The 26,682-nt window shown below is 35.9% G+C and overlaps 1 protein-coding gene across 1 annotated transcript in view; it reads left to right on the top strand.

Annotated features, from left to right (window-relative positions):
- Positions 1 to 26,682, top strand: part of DLC1 (DLC1 Rho GTPase activating protein) — a 214,852-nt gene that overhangs the window by 32,163 nt on the left and 156,007 nt on the right. Inside the window, exons 5-6 of the mRNA XM_042812287.1 lie at positions 16,026 to 16,175; positions 18,370 to 18,501. Coding sequence (XP_042668221.1) covers positions 16,026 to 16,175; positions 18,370 to 18,501 — 282 coding nt within the window. The remainder of the gene's footprint in view (positions 1 to 16,025; positions 16,176 to 18,369; positions 18,502 to 26,682) is intronic.

The following is a 26,682-nucleotide window of genomic DNA, read 5'->3' as shown; positions in this document are numbered from 1 at the left end:
TTTTGGTGGTTGTTGTTTTGGTGGTTGTTGTTTTGGTGGTTGTTGTTGTTCCAGCTGCTGTGTATCAGATTGTATTTAGATGAATTTCTGATGTTTGCACAGCCCCATGCAAAGCTTTTAGGCATGCTCTTGCTCATTACTCCATGTTTCCTGAGGTCTCCAAACATCAGTTTGAGGAAAATTCATGACACTTTTCCCAATGCCTTTTCCTGTCATTCTTCTCCATGAGTAAATGTTTCTCTTATCCCTATCAATCTCTTTTCAGGAATAGCCTAAAAGTCCAGCAATTTCTGAGGGTGTGTAAGTATGTATATGATGATTGAACAGAACCTCTTATTTAGAAGCATTTGTCTTGCTAGGCATAAACATCTCCAGTGGCAATGGAGTCAGAAACATTCCTTTTGAGTGGGAAAATGAGCCCTGGAAAAACAGAAATTCTGAGAATGAAAAAGCCTCTCCTGGGTATGCTTGCCATGGATGATATGCATAGCAGATAGAATACAATCAGTTTGCTGAAATCCTAGTTTTGTGGCTAGAAAATTCCCAGCTACTTAAAAAGGCCTCAGATTTCATCTCCAGTCATCTAGTAATCTGGGCCTGATGGTAAGCAATACTTTTTTTTTTTAATTAAAAAGAGCCAAATGGTATTTTACTCATTAATAAACACCCTTAGCAAAACAGACATATCGGTATTTCTGTGTCCCACTGATGACTGAGAGGCAGCAGGATTCAAATCAAATAATAATCGGTAACAATAGGACTAGAATTTATAAATATTTTACAGAAAGTTTTTAGAATAGCTATGCATTTCTCTTTCTTCCACACATAGAAAGAGATGTTTGATATCAGTAATGTTCATTTTAACAATAAATTTCAACGCTGTAAGAAGGACTGAGATTCCAAATGTCCTATTCTTCAAACCCGGCGCTGCTTGCTACAACATGCCCAAATGCTCTTCAGTTCTGAAGTGTTCTTGGTGCTGTTTCTCCTTGGGGAGGACAGTTGATGCTGAGAATAAATTCATTGCAGCTTTCCTTGGCAGTGGCTAAAGATTGGATTGGGTTCTTTCCCCACATTCTTTGCTTGAGGCTGTAGTTTCATGCTTTTGGCCTCACCCATTAAGCAGTAGCTAAAGCTTTCATACTATGTTACTTTCTTTCCTGATTCCATCATGGTTGTGTCTTCTATTTAACTGATAGAATTTGGCATACACCTCTGATTAAAGATCAAGCTCAACAACCTACAACCAACATGTATGTAATTGTGTAGGTTTGGTAATTCTTAAATTCTAAGGGGACAATGCAGTCATATCTCAAGAGATAATGCTTGATTAAATTGAAAAAAATACTGGAGTACACTTAAATGCTCTCAAGCTAGTTATCTCAAGTTCTCTAATAGAAACATTTTGATTGAATGAGGACATAGGCTAATCTGTGCCAGCTGCTCTGTAGTTAACTATTCCAAAAGTCTCATTCTCCCCCCTCAAGCATTTTTTTTTTTCCACTGCAGACATATTTCATGCAAAAGCTATGCCGACCTTTAAAGACAGTTTAGGCTTTTGTCGCAAGATGTGGTGACAGTGTTTATTTATTTTGATATTAGGAAAACCAACATCTAAAAGTTTTTTTTTTTTTAAAGTGTAGCAAAATATCTTATTCACTTCCTTATGTATTTAAATAATTATATAGTTGTATGGTCATTCCAGGACATAAAGAGAAAGCTCTACTGTTATTACTGTTTCATCATAGAGAAGATGAACTATTATTTTTAAAGAGCACAGTAAAGCTTCAATCAATAATGTTTTCATTCATTTAACTCCTTGCTATCTTTGCCTATTAAATGGAGAGGATAGCTATGGTTTTTGTTAGAAGGTGTCTAAAAGTAACAAGTATTGAAGCATGTTGCCCTATTGCCTTACACAGTTGTTGATAAATTCAACAGACATTATTTTCCCAAAGATTATATTATACATTTCCCAAAGATTATATAATGCAGTACTATTTTTGTTTGTTTAATGTGCTTTTGCACGAGTAAATATCCTGAATTTTAGAAGCTTTGTGTCGGGATTTCTAGCTAATAATTCATATTGCTCACACTGTGTTGTGTGAGAGCAAGGCAACATTTTTAAGTATGGGGTTATGTATGCATACAGTTATGTCTGAAAAAAAAATATATATATTTTCAAAAAATATCCCATTACCAAAAATCACTGTGTTGCACTGGGTGCATCTTCCAAGATGAATAATTTCTGAAATATGAATCATGGTGAAACTAGTCCGATTTTAATCCTGAAAAGCGAAGCATCCTAAAATGAAAATTTGTAATTTGTTTTGTTGCTAGCAAAAAAAAAAGAGGAATATAAGGGTAAAAAAAAATGCTTCCGTTTAGGGCAGATTTTGAAAGAAACATTTTTACTTGATTCTTCGGTGGTTTTATACCTTTTGCTTGAGGACATGCTGTTGTTACTACATTATTGTTTCATGACTAATTAAGCTTTTTTTCTGTATATGTAAGCAAACAATTCTTAGTAACATAACATTAGGATTTGTATTGCATAGTCGCAAAGGGGAATGAGTCACCTGGAAAAGAAGCCTGCCCAGCTGGAAACTGTGGAGGCAGTCCAGATGAAATGAAAGTGTGAAAAAATTATTATTATTATTGTTGTTGTTGTTGTTGTTGTTGTTGTTATCATTATTATCATTACTATTATAAGAAAAAATGTCAATAATTATAATGGTGTGTACTTATGCATCTTAAGAAACTGAAAAACTTAGGCTTATTAGACATTTTCATACAAAAGAACAACTAGAATTTGGGATTCAATTATTATATGAGTAACCTGAGTAAATTTTGCTTAAAAGATTTAGCATTTAAATTGTGCTTTACAGGAATCCAGGTAAACTGAAATATGCAGATGTCTGCATGGGAAACATTAACACGTACCGTCTGTTTTCTGTTTCTTCCTAATTCTTAATCATTCATTGGTTATCCAATTTACCAGCACTCACCAAATCTTGATATTTTTGCCTTTTTTTCTTTTTCTGTTTTTTTCACAGGCCTATAAATAAGTGTTATATCAAAATATATCATAATATATCAAAATATGGGGGCGCGTACAAGAAACATGGGGAGGGACTCTATCTGGAATTGTAGCAATAAGACAAGGAGTGATTATGGCTTTAAACTAAAAGGTAGATTTAGATTAGGCATTGTAAAGAAACTCTTGTGAAGTCAGTGAGGCCCTGGAACAGGTTGCCCAGAAAAGTTGTGAATGCCCAATCCCTGCAATTGTTCAAGGCCAGCTTGGATGGGGCTTTGGGCAGCCTGATCTAGTGGAAGCTGTCCCTGTCCACGACAGGATGGGATGGAACTAGAAAGTCTTTGCAGTCCCTCCCAGCCCAAACCATTCCGTTACTCTATATTTATTCAGAACATCTTGGTTCCTATCATCTTGCTTCTTAACTGATTGATTTCACCAATCTTAATTTACCACACTATATTCAGAGATTCAGTAACACCAATTGAGTAGAAAGGGAAAGCTAATTATTTTACTTTAACTTGAAAGCTTGAACTACTCCCAGAAACACAATTGCTGCAGGTTATGCACCTAGAGGGTAAACAAGATCACCAGGCAGAAAACCACTACCAGACCTTTACCTGGTTCCTGTTTTTCCAGGTTGAACTTTATCACCAATATTCCATTCAATTTTATTGCCATGTGGCAGTGGAGGGGAAGTCTGACAAACTGGCATCTGACATGGAAGTGAATATGAAGCAAAGGTGTGGAATTGAATTACTTCTTGATGAAAAAATGTCAACCACTGACATTCACCAACACTTGGTCTCCATAAACGTTCACCAAACAGTGGATGTGAGCACAGTGTGGTGGTGAATGGCACATTTCAGCAGTGGTGACAGTGACAGTGGGTCATCTACTCTGGCGCAGGTTTTTACAGCAGCAGCACTCAGACTCCTTTTCATTGCTGGCAAAAATGCGTAGCTAATGGTGGTAAATGCATTGAAAAAGTGTTTTGTAGCTGAGAATTTGCTCTGAAAGTGTTGTTGTGCTCTTTATATCTGCTGTAGTTTCTATGGAAATAAACAGGATCGTTATTTTCAGGGTAACCTATGTATCACTTACTATAATCTGTTCCTTTATCGTTCAAGATTGCAGTAACTTTTTCATTATTTGAAACTGAAGTTGTTCTGTAACAGACTATAAGTATTTTGCTAAATATCCTATTTGCTGGACAACTATAGAAAGCCCTTACCACAGCTCTACTTACTAATCTTCCGCTCAATCTTTTGAGTGAGGCTTAAATCAGAAACTAACTTTTAGATGCATTACAGCTATGACTTATTCAACAGGTCTGAATAAGGCTGATAGGACTTGGCAAGAATTTTCATTCTGTGCCTCCAATGACCACATTTATTTCCTGGTAAAATCCACTCATCTCAGCTGTGGATAATGTTAAACAGTCCTGCTAATTGTCCCCATGCTTCCCTCAGTTTTGCAGTTGCCTTCACACACTGGTAGCTCCTCTCTGATCATTCCAAGCTCTTCTTGCTCCTTGGTTCTCAAAACTGTGAGGCCACTACTGATCTTAGGCTTACTGTTATTAGATAACTATTGTGTTTACCAAAATTATTACCTGAATGAGCTTTTCTAATCTCACTGTTTTCTACCATTTCATTACAATTTTTTTTTAGACCTCCTTTAAGCATCCTTACATTAATTTGCCATTGAATGAGAAGAGATTCTTCATTAGCATGAGATGTTAATCAGATAGCTCCCTCCTGCACTAGCAAATCTTGGGAAATCTGAGCTTTTTTTTTTTTTTAACAGAAATTCTACATCAAGATGGGGGTGGCATAATTGAAAAGACACATTTATTTATTCATTTTAGGCAGTTATGTCACTTACAATTATTTCTATGTACTATGATGAACTATGTATCATCTACAGCCGCAGGTGTGTCATGAGGAACACTGACTTTGTTCTCTGTTCTTACTGTGGCTTAGTGGTTATAAACAGGTGCTTGATTGTTAATATTTTTATGGTTTTAATAGCTTATGTTCTTGATTTCCTTATGCCTATATATTTTTTTTTAATCAGATATGCAGAGCCATACTCAATATGTTGAAGGGCGCTATTCTATTTCCATCCTTCCTCAGTATTTACTTAACTGTTCATTGCAAATGTGCCTACAATGCTGATTTTTTTTTTTTAAACTCAATCATTAATAAACCACAAATGTCAAAATTGTATTTTTCATTGACAAAATACATACTAACACACCACATAATGCAGCAGAAAAATTAGGTGCCTGTGGCTCAAGGAGACAGACAAAAAAAAAGTGTAGAAAAAAATCCAACACTCCTGAAAACTGTTGTCTCCAAATTTGAAGAGATAAAAATATGCTTAGGTAAACATTTATTTTCCAGAAAATAACTTTAATATTTCAAGCTGAAGACATTAATTAATGTCTTTTAACGTCATTTTTGAAATGAAAACTTTATTATGCTATTCTCAGTCCTTATCTCTTTCTTAAAAATTCAGTTAAGTGTAGGTATGTTGAATTAGAGAACTATGATTTGTGATCACTGCCTCAACCTTAGAACTTAGAATTTATACTACTGCAAAATTGTGTGGATTATTAATGACCCATTTTGTGACCCAAAGTCAAGAGAATTAACAGAAGTGGCTTATGTCAGGTAAGCCCATTTCATAGCCACAAACACTGATTCTGATTTTTCTAGTGATCTGGCAGGGTGAATTAAGCAATGTGCAAGCCAACTTTTTAAAAAATACTTTAAAAATTAGGTAATTTGATTTGTGTGATTCTTTTGAAGCTGGACTGTTGATATGACTCTCATAGCATGAATGAATGGCTGAGTTTCATGAAGAGATCCAATTAAATCTGGATGAATAAGTTTCTACATCACATATACAAGCTAACAACCTTTTCAAATACCTTCTCAAAATGGTAATGTTCAACACTTTTTAAATATTCCTTACTATGTGCTATTTATATCTGAACTTCTTACACTCCATGAACAACATGAAACTTCAGGCAACTTGTGAAGAACAGAAAGCACAAGAATCTCAATTGTATGTTTCTTGGTTTTTTTAATTGTTGCAGTTTTCCGTTTTTCCTGTCCAAAACACTACTTTCTTCGATGCCATTTGCATCCTATTTTCTTGGCCTGCTCCAGTTTTATTCCACCTCTCTCTTTTTTTTTTTTTTTTTTTTTGTATTTACAGTGCAGTTTTTTTCAGTGCTTGTAACATCCCCCTTGAGTGTTTGTAGTTGTGTTTCTGTCCAGTTAAAATCTACCAGGAATGTGGTACCAAGGTCATAGAAAGGTGCTCCTTGACAACACTGTTGCTTTTTTTTGATGTGAGAAACTGTGAATTTTTTTCTTTCCTTTCTTTGGTTTGCCAGAGTTTGTTTCACATTTTCATTCAAAAATAGTCTTTTCAACATAAGTTTTTACTGCAAATATGGCATAGTTACAAATGTTAGATTTAGTTTCAAAATTTTCTATTGTTTTCTGAGATTTCTAGTTGTAATTATTGTAATTCTCCAGGTAATTAACTTTTGTCTACTGGCAAGAAGTATGTATTTAGGTGAGGGGAAAAAATGAAAAGAAATTAAAACTTTACAATTAAATCATTTAAAGTATTTTCAGAATTTTTTAAGAGTAACATTGTATTTTCCCCAATGAGTTTGTTGAGCTTTAGATAAAGCATTTTTTTTCCCTAGACCTGTAATTTTGTGTATTTTATTCTGCCTCCTCTTTAAGAGAACTCTAACTTAAACCTGTGATTTAGTAGAGCCACATGTGGACTAATGTTAAATTTGAATCCATTATTTTCCCTGTGTGTATATATGTATGTATTCATGTAAATTGTACATATGATAGAATCATATAATGTTTTGGGTTGTAAGGGACCCTTAAGGTCATCTAGTTCCAACCCGCCTGCTATAGACAGGGAAACTTCCATCTAGACCAAGTTCCTCAGAGCCCCATCCAGCCTGGCCTTGACTGCTTCCAGGGAGGGAGTATTCACAGCCTCACTGTGCAAGCTGTTCCAGTGTTACACCATTCTCACAGTAAATAATTTCTTCCTAATACCTAGCCTAAATCTACCCTCTTTAAAACCATTTCTCCTTGTCCTGTCACTACAGGCTCTTCTAAAAAGTTCCTCTCCAGCTTTCCTGTAGGCCCTTTTCAGGTACTGGAAGACTACTATAATGTCTCCACGGAGCCTTCTCTTCTCCATGCTGAAGAGTCCCAGCTATCTCAGGCTGTCCCCACACAGGAGGTGCTCTAGCTCTCTGATCATCTTCATGGCCCTCTTCTGGACTTTCTCTAATAATTCCATGTCGTTCTTGTGTGTCAGAGGCTCTGGAACTGGATGCAACACTCCATGTGGAGGTCTCATGAGAGCAGAGCAGAGGGGCAGAATCACCTCCCTCGACCTCCCTGAATTCAATCCAGGATATGGTTGGCCTTTGGAGCTACTAGCACACATTGCTGTCTCACGTTGAATCTTGTATCTGTTGACACTCCCAAATCCTTCTCCTCAGGGCTGCTTTCAAGCCATTCTCCACCCAACCTGTATGTGTGTTTGGGATTGCTCTGACTCAGGTGTAGGACCTTGTACTCGGCTTTATTGAAATTCATGAGGTTGGCATGGGCCCACCTCTCAAGCCTGTCCAGGTCCCTTTGCATGTATCACTATGATCATATTTAAAATGTAGATACATTGAGACCCAGCTAAAACTGAGTTCCCCTGGATTCAGACTGCCAGGTTCCTGACTGTCGTCTACCTGGACATTTTGTAGATGTATATGCTGACACTGACTGACCAACTGAACTTGATTTGAGTATCATCAGTTGTTTCTGAGAGATAAGTTCTTCTCTCCTTCTCTTCCTGGGAGACAGCAGCTGCAAAGGAAAGCTGTCAGTCATCAGCTTCCCAAAACAGAGATGTACAGACATGTAATTACACTGCAGGCTGAGCTGAGAGGTAACAGCTTGTCTTTCCACTGGGACCATTACAGAGCATCATGCTTTTCCTTCCTCTTGATCCTGACTGTCAGATCTGTACACTGACGTTGTTACCTGCTGCAGCCTAGCTGAAACTCTGAGAAATAAAAAAAGCGGCTACTTCCATTCAGTCTGGCCCAACTGAGCTCAAGTCCTGCTAATGCATTGCTTGTTACCTCTTCGTTGGGTGTTAAGAGGTTCAGGTTTTAGCTTGTTTACTGCTTATTACTGCATTGATTTTCAGTATAAACACAGCCTGTATTTTTTAGGTAAATCTATTGAGTTTTCAAATATGATACTGGTATAGTATACAGACAGATCAGTGTTTCTAAGGAGTCTCCTTTCTTTCAGTATTATGTTTTCACATTTCATAGTAAAAAAGACTTAGGTGTTTTGAGCAGCTTACTTCTTCAGTGTCTTACTGTAAAAGCACATCTGAAGTAGATAAATAAGAACCACAGAAGAATAAAATCTAGATCTGGTTTTCCATCTAGTACCTTTGCTTGTAATTTAGGAATAAAGTGGAAGCAAGAGTCCTGAGCGAGACATGGTATAGGCCATACAATACCCAGCAGAATACTATTGGAGCTGAATTTTCTCTTCAGCTGCAGTAAATTACAAGTGTTTCTAAAAAGAGGGCTATTTAGTTTCAAAGCTATTTGCTTTACTTCCTAAAAAAGAACAGTTATCATACGATAGATAGTAATTAGCTTGGGGATGGACACGATTCAGGGATATTACTAGCAAGCATTTTACATGAGGCTATACAGAACAGTGGGAATACGTATCAAATAGCAGTATGAAGAGTAAGTGAAATGCAGTCTTGCACTACCAGTGACATTTTTTAATTAGATCCCATACAGTAATGGAAAAAATAGGGGCAGTCTTAATAATTGGTTAGAAGGGACCTTAGGAGGTCTCTAGTCCAACCTCCTGCCCAAGTAGGGCCAGATCTGAGGTCAGACCAGGTCACTCAGAATCAGGGTCTTGAAACCTGAGGACATGTAGTATCTCTGGGATACTGCCAGCCTGTCCCAGAGAAAATGTTTTTTCCTTTTGTGCATCTTCTCTTCCTTGAACTTCAGTCCTTTGCTCCTTGTCCTGATCTCATGCACCTTTACAAAGGCATTGTCTCTGCCCTTTTCATTTCAGGGGCTGCTGTGAGGGTGGTCTGAGGACTAGCAACACTCTGGGAATTGATAATTTCCTGCAAGGCCCATAGCCTAGGAGATTAGCTGTATTTCAGCTGTTCTTGACAAGCATTCATCTCACCTGCTTCTTGTTGCCTGGAGATCTCAGTCTGCTGCCAATATTTTTTCACCTCACAAGTGCTGGGTAGTTGAAATGGCTTCAAATGACATTTATTTGCAACTACAGAACAATGCTACGAATACAGTGCCCTTAAACATATTGGTCTTTTCCATTCCCAGTGATGAATTTTCACTGTAGGTGAAATGTATCTAGAAGGCTGATAGTTTTGCAAGTTACTCATCAGGAGCAGGGTCCCAGAGAGGCTGAGGGGAGATGTCAGAGTGGTAAGAAATGGGAGAAGCAGCTTCTGTCATTGCTGAGTGGCAGGTGAGTAATCAGCATAAACAAGAGACCAGGGAGAATGTCATACCATCTCCAAGAAAAAAAGAAGAAAACTGTCATGAAGAGTGAAAATTGGCAAAAAAAAAAAAAAGAATTAATGAGTTCAACCTAAAAAAGATTGTGATTCTGTGTTAGAACTATTTTTTTTTTTTTCTTTTTTTAATGCTGAGGAAGGTAGCAGTAATAAAACCTTTTTTGCTTGGGGGCAGTTGTGGTGATTTGTAAGAGGAGCTGGATAGCCATCTGTCAGGTATGACAGTGCCGTCATTGAGAGGCAGACGGATGACATGACATTTCAAGATCTTTTCCAGGTTTTTGTTTTTTTTATTATGAATTTGTGACTTTCTATTGTTAGCTCATTAATAGTGTATGTGAATGTGTAATGTTTAATATTGTGTAATATTTAATGCATTTGGAATCTATTTTGTTGATGGCTCCAGATAAAAATAATCACTAGAATTGGAATGCCAAAATTAGTGTTGAAAAAGCAGTAAATGTTTAAGTCTAAGTATTCATTTACTTAGGACAGAACTTATTCATTTAAATGCTTATGGAGAATTGCTTTAGCAGCTGTTATGAAGTTCATCTTTGGGTGTACATTTTACAATTTTGGATAGAAGTTCTGAGAGAAAACAAGTACTTAAAGTGAATGGCAGAGAAAAATCTAAGAAACTTCTGAGCAGCAAATAAAAGAAAATAAAGAGTAAGACTGTTCGGGGTAACTTTGTTTTCTGGTTGTGTTACATGGCTTATGTCCTTTGATGTGAATGGACATCCCACCCCAGGGGCTGCTTTAAAGGCCAGTGTGCGTGCCTAAGAAGTTTTCAATGCCTTGCACTGTCCACACATCAATCCCATTAAGAAATATTTTACAGCTACAATAATTCTAGTGTGCATAAACATATTTCAAAGGCATACATGAAATAGCTGAATAAGTTATAAAGAAAAGCTGAATAACTTGTCTGAACCACAGACTTCTACAAAATTCCAGTCAACCACTTACCACATGATCAGACATTCAGCTTTGATGAATTTCAGATGACAATCTGCAGAAGGCAGATATTATTCAGTGATGTCTGAGGTAAACAAAGGTATTTTTTTTTTAGGTTGCTTTAACTCAATCAGGAGCCCTGCAGAAGGAATCTTCTAATTGCTGTAGAATTTTGGAGAAACTTGACTGCAGCAACTTGGCTATATAATGCAGGAGATACCTTAGTTGTAAGATATGGTTGGCCCAGCTTCCCTTAATTCTGTAACTTTTCAAAACCTCCGATTGCCGTTTATTACTGTTTTCCAATAACTCAAACTTTAAGAGAAAGTATGCTGGATAAAGTCTTTTAGAGCCACCTAGAATTTTTCTTGATGTGACTGACAAGGAATAACTGTTCTTTTGATGAAGTTTCCTCTCCCCAAGTATTTGGTCCCAATGATGGTTTCAGGGGGCTTGATTTATGTATGACTAGAGTTTCATATGGTTAAGACATGAAATTTGGTATCAACACCTGTTCTTGTATTTTTTTCATTGAAATTGTTTTGCTGAAGTTCTGAATATTCAGAAATGTTGAGTATTAACCAAACCTGAACTCTAACTATGTTCTGTTTTATTCACAAAATTTACCTGTCTTAAAGATCAAGATTTCTATCTACAGCTCTTCAGTCACTAACCGTTGCTCTTAAAAATGTGCAGCAGGTTGTGACACAGAACTACCCGAAATTCAAATTTTATTATGCAGAAGTAATTTAATAAGAAAGTAGTTGTTATCAAGTCAGTTCAATTTTCACGTGGGAAAGAATGAGATCTTTTCCAAGGAAAAAAAAACACTTAAAATCTTTTCAATGAGTATAAAAATAATTAGCAATGGATTTTCTCATACTCTTTTACAGACTGCACATTTAAAAAAAAGACTTTGCATAGAAGAGATATTAATAAAGATGAAATATGAACAGCACAGGAAAAGTTTTGTATATGGCAAAACTTCTAAGATGTTTGCTCTTCTATGTTTGCAGAAAATACCTTAACATTCTTTTAATTTTCTGTACCACAAGTATCCTATTTGAAAAAGCATAAGTATTTCCTGGTCTTTTACTAACTGCATTACATTTTGATACTTTTCTCACTCTAATTGTACTAATTTGTTCCCTCATTTTTTTTTCTGCAGGTGATCTTTACTACTGCCAAATAGCAATCAGATGGAGAAACATTTAATGTTTTTGGTTTTGTCTGTCTTGGCAATAGGACTGTAAGCTGGTCTCCTTAAGGCAGAATATCCCAAGTTACATCACCTCTTTCAATTGGCATCCTTAAAATTCTTGTTTTGATACCTTAGCATTTTAATTGTTTAAGACTTTTTTAATTTTTCACCTGAATGAGGATAGCAGAATGTGGCTTACAGGATTTGATTGCTTTGTGATGCTGTGATACTGTTGCATAAATAAAGTCCATTCTGCAGAACAGCAGAATATCAAATATTTATAATATTCGTGATCGTGATTCGTGATAATATAAGTGATCCATTTAAAGTCTAACTCATGCTTTTAGTTTCACATTTTCTGTGCCTTGGTCCTGGGTGTCCTTTCAGACACAGGGTTTCCTGAACTCTGTCACTGTGGTCGATCCACACCTGTCTACATCATGTATCTTTCTGTGCAAGAGGCTGAGCTGGTCTCTCCACAGTGGTTCCCTCACCTCAGTCTTTCCAAGATCTTCAGAGGTCTCCCCAGTCTAGTCATGCCCCTGGGTACAAGGGAAGAAAGTATTTGTTGCTGGACACACCTTATCTTAGTTTTAGTCAATTGTTTCTTTCCTAGTGTCCTTCTACAGAAACAAGAAGGATTGTAATCTGTGTTTGGTGGACAGGACTAATGAATTTCCCATGTAAATTGCTAACATGAGAAAAATTACAGAAAAGAGAATGATAAATGTGGGCTCTTTCATCTCTAGATTTCTAAATAGATGACTGGATACTCAGATGCCATAAGTACTGGGTTTGTTTCAGTGAGCTGCAGGTTATTACAAAATATTCCTACATTTTGCGATTCAAGTTATAAAAATTCTGTGGCAAATTTAATATAATAAGCTAATGTAATCTATGGTTCTTAATAGCTTCTCCAGGTAAATATTTATACTGTTTTCTTCTATATTTAGAAGTGAATTCCAAATTTAAATCTATTATCAATGCATGAAGTTTCTTTGCTGTGCAAATCAGAGAGTATGCATGAGTGCATGTGTGTGTGCTTATCTATATATGACTGTATACAAAGATACATAAATAGATGAGTAACAAGAAACTAAAATAAAAGACGGAAGTTAAATATTTTTATTGCTCCACTGCGCCGCCCCCCCCCCCCAAAAAAAAAAAAAATGAATGATAACGTGGATTTCTTCAAGCGAGACCTCGTGGCAAACTTTACAAGATTAAGTAACTAGTTAAACCTGCTCCTCTTATATGATAATTTGTTATTGTTTTTAGTATAACAGCACATTTCTTCCATAGTACCTTCTAGAGCATTTTGATCAAGAAATAAAAGCAAATATGGAAAATATTCTTCAACCTGTTATGTTGCTAGGGTTGTGTACACTGAGTGGAAACTTTTCCTCCACACACACAAATGATACCTTATTTTTTCTGCCTACTGTTAGCAAGGAGATTGTGTTGTGTATGTTCATTTGTTTTAATCAGCTTTTTTCATTCACTGAAATTGCACTCATATTAATGAACAAACATCATATCTTTAAAGATTGAGTTGACAGTTTACCCTGTAAACTTTTGCACTTTTTCCTTGAAATATTTGTAAGAGTTAATTAATCTTAATTCATAGTTTGTGAAAAAAGGACAAACTGAAGAAATTAATTTATAATTCTATGGAAATTGAAGTCTTAAGAAAATCTTCACTTTTTAAACTTTTATACAGATAATGAAAACTTTTCTATTATTTTATTAATGTTTGTTTGTTATTTTCTTCATGTAAAATGTCTATTTTTTCTCCAAGTTAGGAAAAAAAAAAAAAAAAAAAAAAAAGAGAAATAATCCCACCCATTCACTAGCCCTCATTTTGTTGTACTAGGGCAACACGCTTTAGTTTTTTCTATCATTCAGTTATAAATTTTATGCTGATTAGACTCTACCATGAGATATTTTCCAGTAAACTTAACAGAAATAAATGTCTAAGTTGTGTTGGGGAGCTATGTTTAAGGCTCATGTTAACAGAAGCACAAGTTCCCTGTAGATGAAGATTTTGCTGTGCATTCTTTACAACATGAGTAAACTGGCAATCACATCACCAGAATGGTGAACATAACTTCACAGTATAAAGAAGGCATGTCTGTTTTACTGGCAGGTTCTTCCTCTGCTCTGCTTTCTGAAATCATGCAGGTCAGATGAAATAACTGACCTTATTTTACAGACTTTGAACAACAATTTAAAATCAGTTAGAGAATGGGTGTCCAAACTTTTGCCTTGCCTGGGCCCCATTTAGGATAAATTGTCTTGGACCACATATGGAAAGTGTTATTTATGTATATTAGCAATATTACAACTTCTTATGTTTTAATAATTTAAAAAAAAGAGCAACAAAAACATAAATCTCGTGGGATATTTGGCCTTGTTTCACAAAAACAAGGCCTGGTTTGATGGAAGTGGTTGCAGTTCTCAATGATCTCTCATAATGTTAGAGATTTCTTGATGAAATTTTACTCTCCTTGTGTTTCATCCTCAACAATAATTGTACATGCTGCCAAGAAGGGGTGATGTGAATAAGGCATAGCCGTGAAGTGAGGGATATCCTTCTCTAGTAAGAGAGGATATAGAGAAGTGTAGTGAAAAGACAATTGAATATTTGATTGACTATCTAACTCTATACATTCCATTTGAAAACGTGCAGGTAATGTATGTATGTCAACTGAAAATGGAGTCACAACTACACAAAAAAAATGATCAGTGTTAATAGCATCACAATGTTTGGCTGTTGCTGAGCTATGGCTTTGTGCCTGGGGCAAGACTGCTTGGTGGGAAGAGCTGATGCCATGATGACATGGAGCAGGGGGCAGCTGCAGGGTGGACTGGACTGGATAGTGTGCGGCCTGTAGGCAGTGGGCTGAATGAGTTAGAATAATGGTGCGTAGTTTCAATAAATTTGAATTGCTTAGGACACTTACTTTCCTTTTGAAGATGAAACTTAATCCAAGTCACTGATTGCTACATTGTTTTGAGGTTATATTATCATAGGATCATTCTAACCTCAGTTTAGATTCATCAGGAGGTCCTGCAAATTCATAAGCTTTTTCAAAAAGCCAGTCCAAAATATCATGCTCTAATATGAAATATAAAATGAAATACAGCTGCCTTCATTAGGGAATTTTGCTACAAATACTGTACGAAACTCTACTGTGGATTTGATATATTTGTGTATCTGCTGTTCTAAGATTTTATTTTTAAATAAGATCATCTCTGTCTTCACATATATACTGTATAGGCTATATCTTATATGAACATCTTATTCCTACAGTTCCTCTAATTTGAATGGAGGTCATTTAATTCATGTTTAACAAAATCTCTGAAGTAGTCTATAATAAAACTAACAGAATCCTAACTGAATGGAGAAATATGGTTGGCTGAAAAACAGTTGGGTGACTATCAGAACTGGCTAATCTGGGCATTTAAATTCCCTAATGCTTAGCTGCAGTGAAGCAATTATAACACTTTTTTTTTGTTGTTTCCCATTTCTTGAGGAGAAAAAAAAATTTGTAAAAATATTATTTCAAGTAAGTTGGTGGAATTTAACATCCTTCAACTTTCTTTCCAAACAGAGCATCTGCTATGCTGTGTTTATCATACTGTTAATGTATCTCATCTGTATCAAACATTTCCAACCAAGACAGAAAACAGCAAGAGCTGAAACATTGTTATGCTAATGATCTTCACAAGGAATACTTGCAGCTATCCTCAGCTATAGAATGGCTTCTTTTAACTTCCTTCTCCTCAAATTTCAATCGTACACTAACTTTTAACATTTGAATTTGTACAATCAAATTAATTAACTTGGGTGGATTTTTGGAGTAGTGTTTAGAAAGAATAGGTCTTTAAAGAGTAGGTGCACTACAGAAATAGCAACAATGGATTTGTATTAAGTGTGCACATCTGTCAAGTTTATTTGCTGAATATATATTAAAAATAGTATAAATTGTTTTCCCAGCAGTAAATAAATAAATTAGTATCAACTGAAAAGAATAAACTAAATAAACTAAAAAATAAAATTCATTACTTAAAGCTATTTCTTAATTTGATGTGAAAATACATTAGAACTATTATAAATTTTAATATTAACTTTTATAAAAAACTATTTCAAATTTAGTGATTTTATGTTCTGTTCCTTAGGAAATAACAGGAGATCGGGATCGGTCACAGCTAGATTCAATGGTGCTGTTAATTATGAAACTGGACCAGCTGGACCAGGATATTGAAAATGCTCTCAGTGCAGGTTCTTCCCCATCCAGCACTCCAACATACAAACGGAGGCATATACCTGTAAGTGGATATCTTCATTATTTTTCTAAGTAAAGTCTTTTCTAACTTAATCTTTAAAATAATAATAATAATAAAATTTTATACTCCTCACATTTATCAGCTTGTTGGCTTCTTAACTAAAAAAAAAAAAAAAAAAAAAAAAGCTGTGTTTGTAAATAATTTGTCTTGTTTTGTTTTGTTGTTTTTTTGTGTGTTTCGAAGGAAGCAGAAGTGGCATCTGGAATTTTCTTTCAGCATGTTTTCATTAAAGGACATTGTGAAAGTTCCCCAGATGAAAAATAAGGACCACACACTCAGAAAATGCCTAGCTCTCTTTTTTTATAACTTATTATAAATGCAACAGAGAGGCAGGATCACCCCTAGTCTCAGAGCACATGTTTATGTGTCACTTGACATTAAATAGTTTGATTTGAAAGTAATTATGAGCTACAGGTCTATCTTTTCTGTTCACTGGATGGTCCTGGAAATTTTTGGCAGAAATGTATGTATGTATGAAATCCTCCATCACTTAACATAAGATTCTGGTGGAAATCATACAAGTTATCTTAATTTTTAAAATTATTTTCTTTGTTTAAATGATGTTTTTAAATAAATAAAATTCCTTGCTAAGAGTAGACAGAAGAGACTATGTAGGACACAAATGTGATGGATGTGTTCTTTTTTCCTGAAAAATGTTTACACATAGCTGTAAAGAACCTGAAATGACTGACCCAAGGTGTTCTCATGCAGGCTTCCTGTTAATTTTATTCACATGTGTAGCAGCTGTTTTTCAATTTAAGAAGCCTGAGAAATACTACCCCAAAATATCTAGGCTTATATTCAGATTGTTTGTTTTTACTGGTGATATTTTCTTCTAAAATATGAGAGGTTTTTCCCATTAAAGTCAGATTTCATTTTTGCAGTATAGTCTAGTGAGTGGTCTATAGATGAGGAAAGCAGTATTTAGGTTTCAGTGGTTTTGGAAGATAGAAATAATCATTATTATAGAATATTACATAAATATACTTCTGATAGTTAGAATTTTCCCTTTGGATTTCAATGTATTCACATCATCTCCTTGTGCACTGATGGAAGAGGAAAGCTCAAATATGACTCATCTTGCTAATGAATGTCAGCATTTTAGGTAACTTCATACAACAAAATAGGGGGTTGGGACAATCCATGTAAGTAAGATTGTAAGACAATCAGAGGTGGTGCCTGTTTCCAAGCTGCAAAGAAGCCCACCAGAAAAAGGTACAGAGACATCTGTCTAACCGGCAGCTTCTTTTTGACAGGCGCTTAACTGGAATTAATGAATCAAAGGACCGCCACTTATTTCCAGTTCAGGAGCTCCTGAGATATTTCTGCTCCTTATTTCAGCTACTCTAGGAACATGATATTAGGAAACTGAGGTTTTATCCGCATAGTGTTGGCTGGGGTTAATAGCTCAGGCTCTTTTGCAAGCGCTATATTCACAGGCTGCATTTCAGCTAATAATCTGGCCAGCATAGGGCAGTTCCTTGACATGGCCTGCTCAGTGCTGGTTAAATGTTGCAGCGTATCTGCAAGCAACACAAGCGCCGGTTTTTACTCTGTACACTAAATCAAACATTCTCTTCTTTTTACTTCCTCAAAAATAAAACATTATTTCTTCTTTTTATTCTCAAAAATAAAATAAAATAAAAAAAAAAAGTAACCAGTGTCATTAAAAGTTATTTCTAGTTAAGATGCTCTTACAAGTAGCTTATAAGTGCTTACTGAGCCCAAAAAACTAGGGAGCTGTACCTCTGAATAGTATGAACTGTGGTACAATGATGTCATTTCAGCTGTGTAATAGCTTACAGATGTTTACTGAGCTTGCAGTGTAGTGGGAGACAAGGTGGGAGCACACAGGAAACGCTGAACATTAGAGAAAAATGTCAGTTCAGGGCTGCAGAAGTCTGATTTTTCTTACCCTGCATTCTACTGTTTAGGGGAGTTTTAGCTTTGATGTTAGTGGTGATTTATAATTTCATAACAGCAGTTAATGCAAACTACCACGTTGAATAGGAAAGCAAGAGAATGTCTAGGTGATAGAAAAAAATAGGTGGAATTACAGTTATACTGGGAATTAAGCATATAATTTTGAGTGATTCTATGTAAATATACACATTATTTAAAAGACAAACTTTTATTTCATATTCACATTACTAAAGAGAGTTATAACTTTTACCAGGATGGTGAATCCGGTTCTGAAATTGGAGCAGATGTAGGACATTCTCAAACAAGCCTGTCTCCTAACATCCATACTCCTGATCAAACATCCTTCTGTTCAGCAGCCACTTCTGGAGCTAAACCAAAGGCTGGGGTGAGTACAAAGATTGTTTTTGACATTACACACAGTCTTAATCTGGAAATGAAATAGAGTAATTTTATACTATTCCCTACATTGGTCATACAGAGTTGTGCATGTGACTCTGAAGAGAAAGGACTTCTAATGCCAGCTGTTTCAAGGTGCTTTCTGAGTGGCAGAGAATCCTTAAGCAAATTGAAAGTTTGACGTGTAAGAACATGCTATTATTGGGTGTTGATTGTGATAAGCTGAATATTTCTTTGAGAAACTAGCTTAATAGAGCTATTCTATTTTACTTTGGAAGATAATGTTTCCTGTAGTGGAGTCACTTGGAATAGTTCCTAAATCTCTTGAAGTATGGAGATGGGGAGGGGGGGGGAAGATAGTTGAATCACTTAGCTTGATTTATGATGCCCAAACTCTGTCCTCATAGTCCTCTTGAAAGGCTAAATTGTTGTGTACTACAAGAAGAGGTATTGCCCTGTTGAGGGGAAAATGTCATTCCAAGGACAAATTTGGTGAGCAGTTGCATACACTTGGGATTGGAGGGAAGCCTCTGAGCAGGGAGAAGCTTTCCTGCAGGTGTCAGTGTGCACGAGCTGGAATTATAATTCCTGAGGTACAAATCTGGGAGTTTAGATGGCAAAGAACTTTTGTCAAGCAGTTTCAAAAATGCTAGAGCACTCTTCTGTAGGGACTTGTGCCAGCCTTGAGCAACATACTCAAATTGAGGTATTCCTGTTATACAGTACACAGGCACTATTTCCACCTTTTAAAATAAATTCTTGTAAGCAGCTAGTGGGGTTGCTTGCATATGCTCTTCCTCTGTATATTTAATGTGCTTTTCTGTATTTTACCACTCACATAAGGGAGGATTTGCTGATTTCTCAAGTACTCTGCTGTATAGTTTACTCAGATTGTAGGTAATCAAGTTCTCAGCGTTCTGTATCCATTCATAGCTCTCAGAAGAATGGTTCTATCTTTTGCCATTGTCCATCTACTGAAGAATCCTTCTTCATAGCACTCACTTGTGCAGAAAAACTTGAATATTGCAGAAACTCCTGGCATACTTCTGCTCCCAATTGTGCTTACTCCTTCCACTATCTTACAAAGCAGAGAGAACTTCAGCTGAAAAGTCTCCCTTACAGAGAGAACACCACATTTGAGGATGCTCTATCATCAGTACTACCACTGCTGGTAACTGGACCAGCAGAAACTCTAGGATAAAAAATTTAAATATGAAGTGTGATTTGCATAAATATATATGTTTATAGAAAGTAAAATAAAGGCAAACTGTCACTTACTACATTGCAATAATAGCAAGTTAATGAATGCCTTTGAGGCAGTAACAAAAGTTCTAATAAACATTTACATTTAGGATTGTTCACTTGTACAAAAATAAATTCACTTGTAATTCATCATCAGCGCATAACTATAGCAAATACAGTGCTCTGCACTCCGTCACTGCACACAATGCAGCACAAATTCTCAAATAAGTACATATGTCATGCTGGAAGGTAATATCCCATTTTCCAGATCCTGAGAAGAGAGAAGACACACTCTGAGGTATTAAACATCACTTTTTAAATTTGGGTGTCTCTGTGGATATTTGGGAAACTCTTATCTCCTGGCTTTGCAGAGGTGTGGATTATTTTCCTTGAAGTTGGACAGTATGTGTTAATTCTCTTTAAATAACTATTTATTTTTTTTATTTTTTTTTCCACTGTGCTGAATATATTTTGCTGAACGTATACAGGACTATTATTTTATGATATATATTTTAAAGTATGTGATTGTAAATAAATGTTTATTTTTTACTTTGTAGAGTAACTCTAAACATTGTGTGGGTTGTAGAGCTACAATTCTGTAGCTCTAAAAACAGAGTCCTGTTTTGTTAACATTTATAAGTTAATCTAAACTTTCTCCAAGCAACCTCCTTTCCTAAAGTTTTGCTTGCTGCAGTTTATCATATTCTATATGGAATTTGGGGATTTTTTGAAAAAGCATTAATATTTCCTGATCTTTTTTTTTGGAATTTATTTACCAAATGTATTCAGAAAAAGACCATATTCTCATTTTTACCACAACAAAATTGAGTGTAAAAATTCATGTAGTTTTTACTTGAGTGTAGCTCTCCTGAAAACTGAGTAAAGACTGGGTTCAGCTATCTTCTATTCCTTTTGGATTTCTTGTCTCTGTGCTCTACAAATCCACAAACTGAGTGCTAGTATGTGCTGTAGATCAAAGTGTGCAAAATATTAGCTGCCTCTCTACCTGCGAGCTATGTTTGAAAGCATATGTTTTTTTTAATGCACTAGGTGAAAACAATTCTCAGTCCTTAACCTTGGGTATTACTATTGCTGTTGCTCATCTGGTCTGTGCAGCTAGACAGCTTGCTGTTTGGTACTAGACTGCCATCTCATGCTGGTAGAAAAGGGGCTCTCTTACTCTTCTGGTCTTGTTTAGCATTGGACTCCACTCAGGATGGTATTTTAAAAAGGGTAAATAGCATCACTGGGGAACACTGCCTAGAAAAGATGTTAGGGTTGCCTCTGATACCTGTTGATTTCCATGTAGAGACCACCCATGAAAATCCTCAGATGTGGTGTTCTCTCTGTAAGGGAGATTCTTGTCATAATTTTGCTTTTTTATTGGAGTAGCTGGTGTAGTAATAGGTTTATTCTACACAGGAAACTCAGCAATCTATTTTATAATCCTGAGAGACTGTTTTGATGATTTTCACTTCCTTTTTGCTGTGTGCAAATGCAGATCTTCAAGGATCCCAGATGCTCAGTCTCCAATGACAACTTATTTTGTGTGTATTAATATGTAAACAAGAGTACAACTGCAATTAGTTATAGTATGTAATGATGTGCAGTATTTTTGAAAAAACTGTATCAAACTCATGATGCATCAGAAACAATGCGCAATTAAAGCAAGGCATCTTGTACAGACTGAGGGTGGTGAGGATGGGCGTTATAAGACAGGTAGGGATTCAAGTTTAGTTCCTGAAGAACTCAGAAGATATTAACCTCACTTTAAGGACTTTAATATATAGGAAAATTTTTTAAAGACTATATAAATTCAAGATTAAAATTCATATCAGTGTGCCCTTGTGGCCAAGAGGGCCAATGGCATCCTGGGATGCATTAAAAAGAACGGGGCCAGCAGGTCAAGGGAGGTGATCCTCCCCCTCTACTCTGTCCTGGTGAGGCCTCATCTGGAGTACTGTGTGCAGTTCTGGGCTCCCCAGTACAAAAAAAGACAGGGATCTCTTGGAAAGAGTCCAGCGGAGGGCTACAAAGATGGTGAAGGGCCTGGAGCATCTCTCCTACGAGGAAAGGCTGAGTGAACTGGGTCTGTTCAGCCTTGAGAAAAGAAGACTGAGAGGGGACCTGATCCAGGTCTATAAATATCTAAGGTGTGGGGGCCAGAATGGCGAGGACGGACTCTTTTCAGTGGTGAATGGAGACAGGACAAGGGGAAACGGCTGGAAACTGCAGCATAGGAAGTTCTGCACAAATGTGCGCAAGAACTTCTTTACAGTGAGGGTGACGGAGCACTGGAACAGGCTGCCCAGGGAGGTGGTGGAGTCTCCTTCTCTGGAGATGTTCAAGACCTGCCTGGATGCCTACCTGTGCGACCTGCTGTAGGGAACCTGCTTTGGCAGGGGGGTTGGACTCGATGGTCTCTGGAGGTCCCTTCCAACCCCTACAGTTCTGTGATTCTGTGATATGTATTTAAAAATAAAAGAAATCTGATAACGCCCTGCTGTTCTGGACTTTGATGTGATAATCTTGGTGGAAATTGACTCACTAATTAATGGAAAAACAGGACAATTTAAATTCTTATTGTCACTTTAAATTTTTATTATATGAAATATTCAGCAACTTTTCCAGTACTTAAAATTCAGTATGAATTAAAAATTTCTTTGCAAATGAATTAGTAAATTAGTAAATATTATTTTTTAAAAAACATGTCTGTGTACGTGTATACATGCACAAGTTATTTGGCACTTCATAAAAATGCACTGACAACTAGTCAAATCCATGCTTGTCACTGGATTATGTGTGTACATAACACAAACATATAAGCATACATATGTGAGCACACATAGTGTTCCTTACTCCTTATACAGAGGCATGACAAGGAAGAACAGGATTATCTACAAAGCATTTTAGAAATGTTATTTATATAGAAAGGATTCTGCAGGATGCAGCATGAACACCATTGCTGTATATATGAGAAGTATGCTTGAATATCATTCACCCTAATTTTAAGAATCTGGAACTATTACATTTTTATTATACGGGTTTGATACAATTGACCACTCTCTATTGACAATGTAAAAGCTGTGTCTGGGTGCATGAATGGGCAGCCTTGTGAAACATGGATCCATGTGGTGGAGTATAGGTTCATAGCCACATAATTTAGGACATTAAGAAACATTAGTGCCGTCTTTATGTTACTTATATCTACACAGTAAAGAATGTTAATGTTTCTGTAATTAGCACATCTCTGTGTTCTGGGTTTTTTTTATCAGACTCCAAAATAAACAATGAGTTTTGAATATTAACTTCAGATTCAGCAAGCATGTGTCACATGGTAGTTGTAAATCACCTTTTTAAAAAAAAAAAAAAAAAGGATATCAACGTGCTTTTGCCCCAGCGGTCATGAGAAACACTGAAAAACAGTGAGTGTCTGGTCTGGATTTGGAGAGCAGGGAATGCAAATATGTTACTGCCTTCTGTAACTAATGCACACATCTGGGTACTTAATAACACTGTTCAGCAATTAAGATCAGAAATAATTGAATTTTAAAACTATCTTGATTATTATGAAAAAAATACGTAGCTAGGAAACTTAAATATTTTAATAACAAGAGATTAATTACAACAGCCTTTTCCAACATGCATTTAAAAGTTAACTAGTGAGGGAAAGCTTGAGTCAATCATAGTTGTCTCGCTTTGTTTCCTAAATATAAAACAAAGGTCAATAGCTACAAAAGCCTAGAAGTTGTAGTCAATTTTTTGCCCTTGAACATCTGCTCTTCAAAGTCTATTTGTTTTTCTCTTCGTGTGTGGGGGCTGAGGGGGGAGGGAACAACAACAACAAAAAACAACAAACAGCTGTGATTATTTCCTGCTGCTTTTCTTAGCTGTCCTATCTCTCTTACTTCAATATTTTTCAACCTAGCCTTAATCACACCATGCGATGGTAATCAGAAATCCGTTATTCCCAGAATAACTGGTCAGAGATGGTTTTTCAGAGTAGCTGTAATGGCTCACACAAAATGCATTCATTTCTCAAAATTATTTTAGGCACCATTTGTAGCCACAAGTACAAAATGACCTGGTCTGGCTTAAGCACTAGAATGGGATTCAGTTGCAGCTACTGATTTCACTGGAGGCTTGGATGAGCTTGTAAATCCACTCTCACAAGCATTATTACTAGACTGAAAGGGAAGCTTCTGTTGTTTAGGTGACAGTATTGCAAACTGAATCATTTATATGTATTTAAATAATTTTTGCCTTACACATATGCTTTTGATTTTTATTATATTTTAAAACCTCAGATATTTAGGGAAAGACCTTTCATTCTGTGAATAATATTTTATAGTTTTATAAATTTAAAAAATAGAGTTGAAGTTCCTTGCTAATTTACTGCATTGCTTTACAACTTAGGAAGTTAAGCTAAAATTTATGACGACTACTAGGAAATCTTGATCTCAGAATTAAATATTCTTAAAGAAGAATTATTAGGGAAGCCACTGCTTGAAATGTGTACATCTTTTATGCGTTTTTTTTGTTGTTGTTGTTTGTTTGTTTGTTTGTTTACTACATTCAGTGGACTATAGTTAAGTAACAACATCTAGAATATTTCAGCGAACTCATGCATGGAATCTTTTCACAGTGGGTCATGCTGCAAGAAAGGTGATAGATTTTTGCCCCACTGAATCATACATTTGTTTTTTTATATACTGAACTTTTGACTATGGTGCTTCTTGTGTTCTTCTTTTAATCCTTAAGACAAAACTAGAATTCACTCTTGAAGATGTGTGGGAGAGAGACTCATACTCTGAGACATTAATTAAAATATTATTCCTTTTAAAATTGTGAATTTTCATGAACAGATTAAGAAAAATGTTTCAGGATCTGATCCCGGTAAGTTAGCATTGCTTGTCATCTTTTATTTCTCTCAAAACATTTTACTTTGACTCCAGGTTGATCCTGACTATCTCTATTCCATATCTGTAGAACTTCCAATGTTGACTCCAAACGTTCTAATGAAAGAAGTAAATTGTGAATGGCAGAGGTGCTATTGGTTTTTTTTTTTTTTTCCCAAGGAAGTTTTCTAAAAACTGCAGCTCTTAAAAGCTGTGTTAACACTTTTTGCAATGAGATTTAGATGCTCCCAGAATTTAAACCAAAAATACTGATTCCAGTTATGATATCCTCTCTAGTGTTGCTCTGGTCAAGGACAGTTTCTCTCACCATTCCTCAGTTGTGATTCCTGCGTGACCAAAGTGTATGAGAATTTGTTTTTGCAGTGAAACATTTGGGTTTTTTTATGTAGTTACAGTATGACCCAGATATATATTAGGCTGTCTGCTTTTGTTTCCAAGTTTAGTCCCAGCACAACATTGAGAATCTTAACTAAATACTCATCTTGTGAGTTGCTAAGCTTTATTACTTCTGAGTTCTTCCCATGATATCGGGATGAGTGTTTGCATTTATCTTTCCTTGCAACCTGGTTGTAGAAACTATTTTTATTCTTCCTCCTTTCTTAAGTGCTGCTGACACCATTTTCAACAGTGTACCTGTCTGGTTACATACAATAACTGTTTGGGTTGGTTTGTTTTTTGTTTTTGGTTTTGTTTTGTTTTGTTTTGTTTTGTTTTTTTCCTATAAACCGAAGGAAAATTTTATGACTAAAGCAGTAATTTTGTTAGTTGTATTTTTCTTTTAACTCTTAAATTTTTTTTCACTGTGTGCTGCCATCTGCTGCCTACATCTTGTAAATGCACCACAATGGGGATACGAATATCAGACGCTAGCCCCGTTACAGGCAATCAGACTGAATAGAATAGTGCACAACTGAGTGTGTCGACTGTGTCGTGTTTCATGAGCTTTTCATCTTGTACAGAAATAATCTAACTATATATGAGACATAATAAACTAAAGGTGGATGCTTTCCCGTGGGAGGGAAATTTTAACAGATGTTATGGTGTGTAGAGATACTTTTAGAAATACACATATATATTTTAAATTCCACTCTGTTCTAATTAGAATTGAATTTACAATTAAAGAGGAAAACATCATATTTTAATGGGCATAAGATATTGGGGGAGATTTTTAGATGAATTCTAAGTTTCAAGTTAGGAATTCTTCATTTTATATTCACACATGCTGTCATTTATATGTACATTAAGTGCTGGTTATCCATAAAAATCATGTCCTATTTCAAGCCTGCTACATAATAACTGACACAATGTAATATCATATCTGCATGTGTCTCACCATAGGAGGCATGTGGGTTTGAGAGCATTAAACCTATTATGCTAGAGTGCTATAGCTCTTTGGCATGTTGCTTATTGCTTAAAGCACACCCAACTGTGAGGAAAAAATACTGAACATTGCACAGCCTTCCCAGAAAATAGTCTCTATTTGTTTTGCAAAATCCTGAATGTTTTCCATTTTTCTCACTTTATTCAAACCTCATGTGTTTGAGAAAAGGAAACTTACTTTTCTCTAAGAAAAATTTACGCTCAGGTAAAAACTGATCATCCCTGAAGCTTTCAATATTGAAGTAGCTCAGAATAAGAGCATGAGCAATAGTATAAGATATAAGATAAGATATCATGCCTAAATGTTTTACAGTCAGTGTATCATTGTTATGTCAGTCTGTAATGTAACCAGCAAAGAGGCTAAACACAAGAGCTTCTCAGACCTGTGATCATAGCATACATCTTTTTTACTTGAGCAGGGAAAAATGAGAGTATTATTATTTCTGGTCGTGTATGGAAATGTTGCTGTGGTAGGGAATGTAGAAATTGCAGTCTGGGCTCTCTGACATACTATTTGCATTTGGGTCTGGGAAAGAGAATTCCCAAGACCTTCAGAAATGACGGTGACTCATGTTTTGCACTCCTATTTCTTCAAAGCAAGCCTGGCTTACTGAAGCTTGGAACCAAAT

This window comes from Centrocercus urophasianus, unplaced genomic scaffold, assembly GCF_019232065.1.
Source record: "Centrocercus urophasianus isolate 14NV4802_14NV808 unplaced genomic scaffold, USGS_Curo_1.0 seq_13, whole genome shotgun sequence".
Lineage (NCBI taxonomy): Eukaryota > Metazoa > Chordata > Aves > Galliformes > Phasianidae > Centrocercus > Centrocercus urophasianus.
This window is presented reverse-complemented; position numbering and strand designations above follow the sequence as displayed.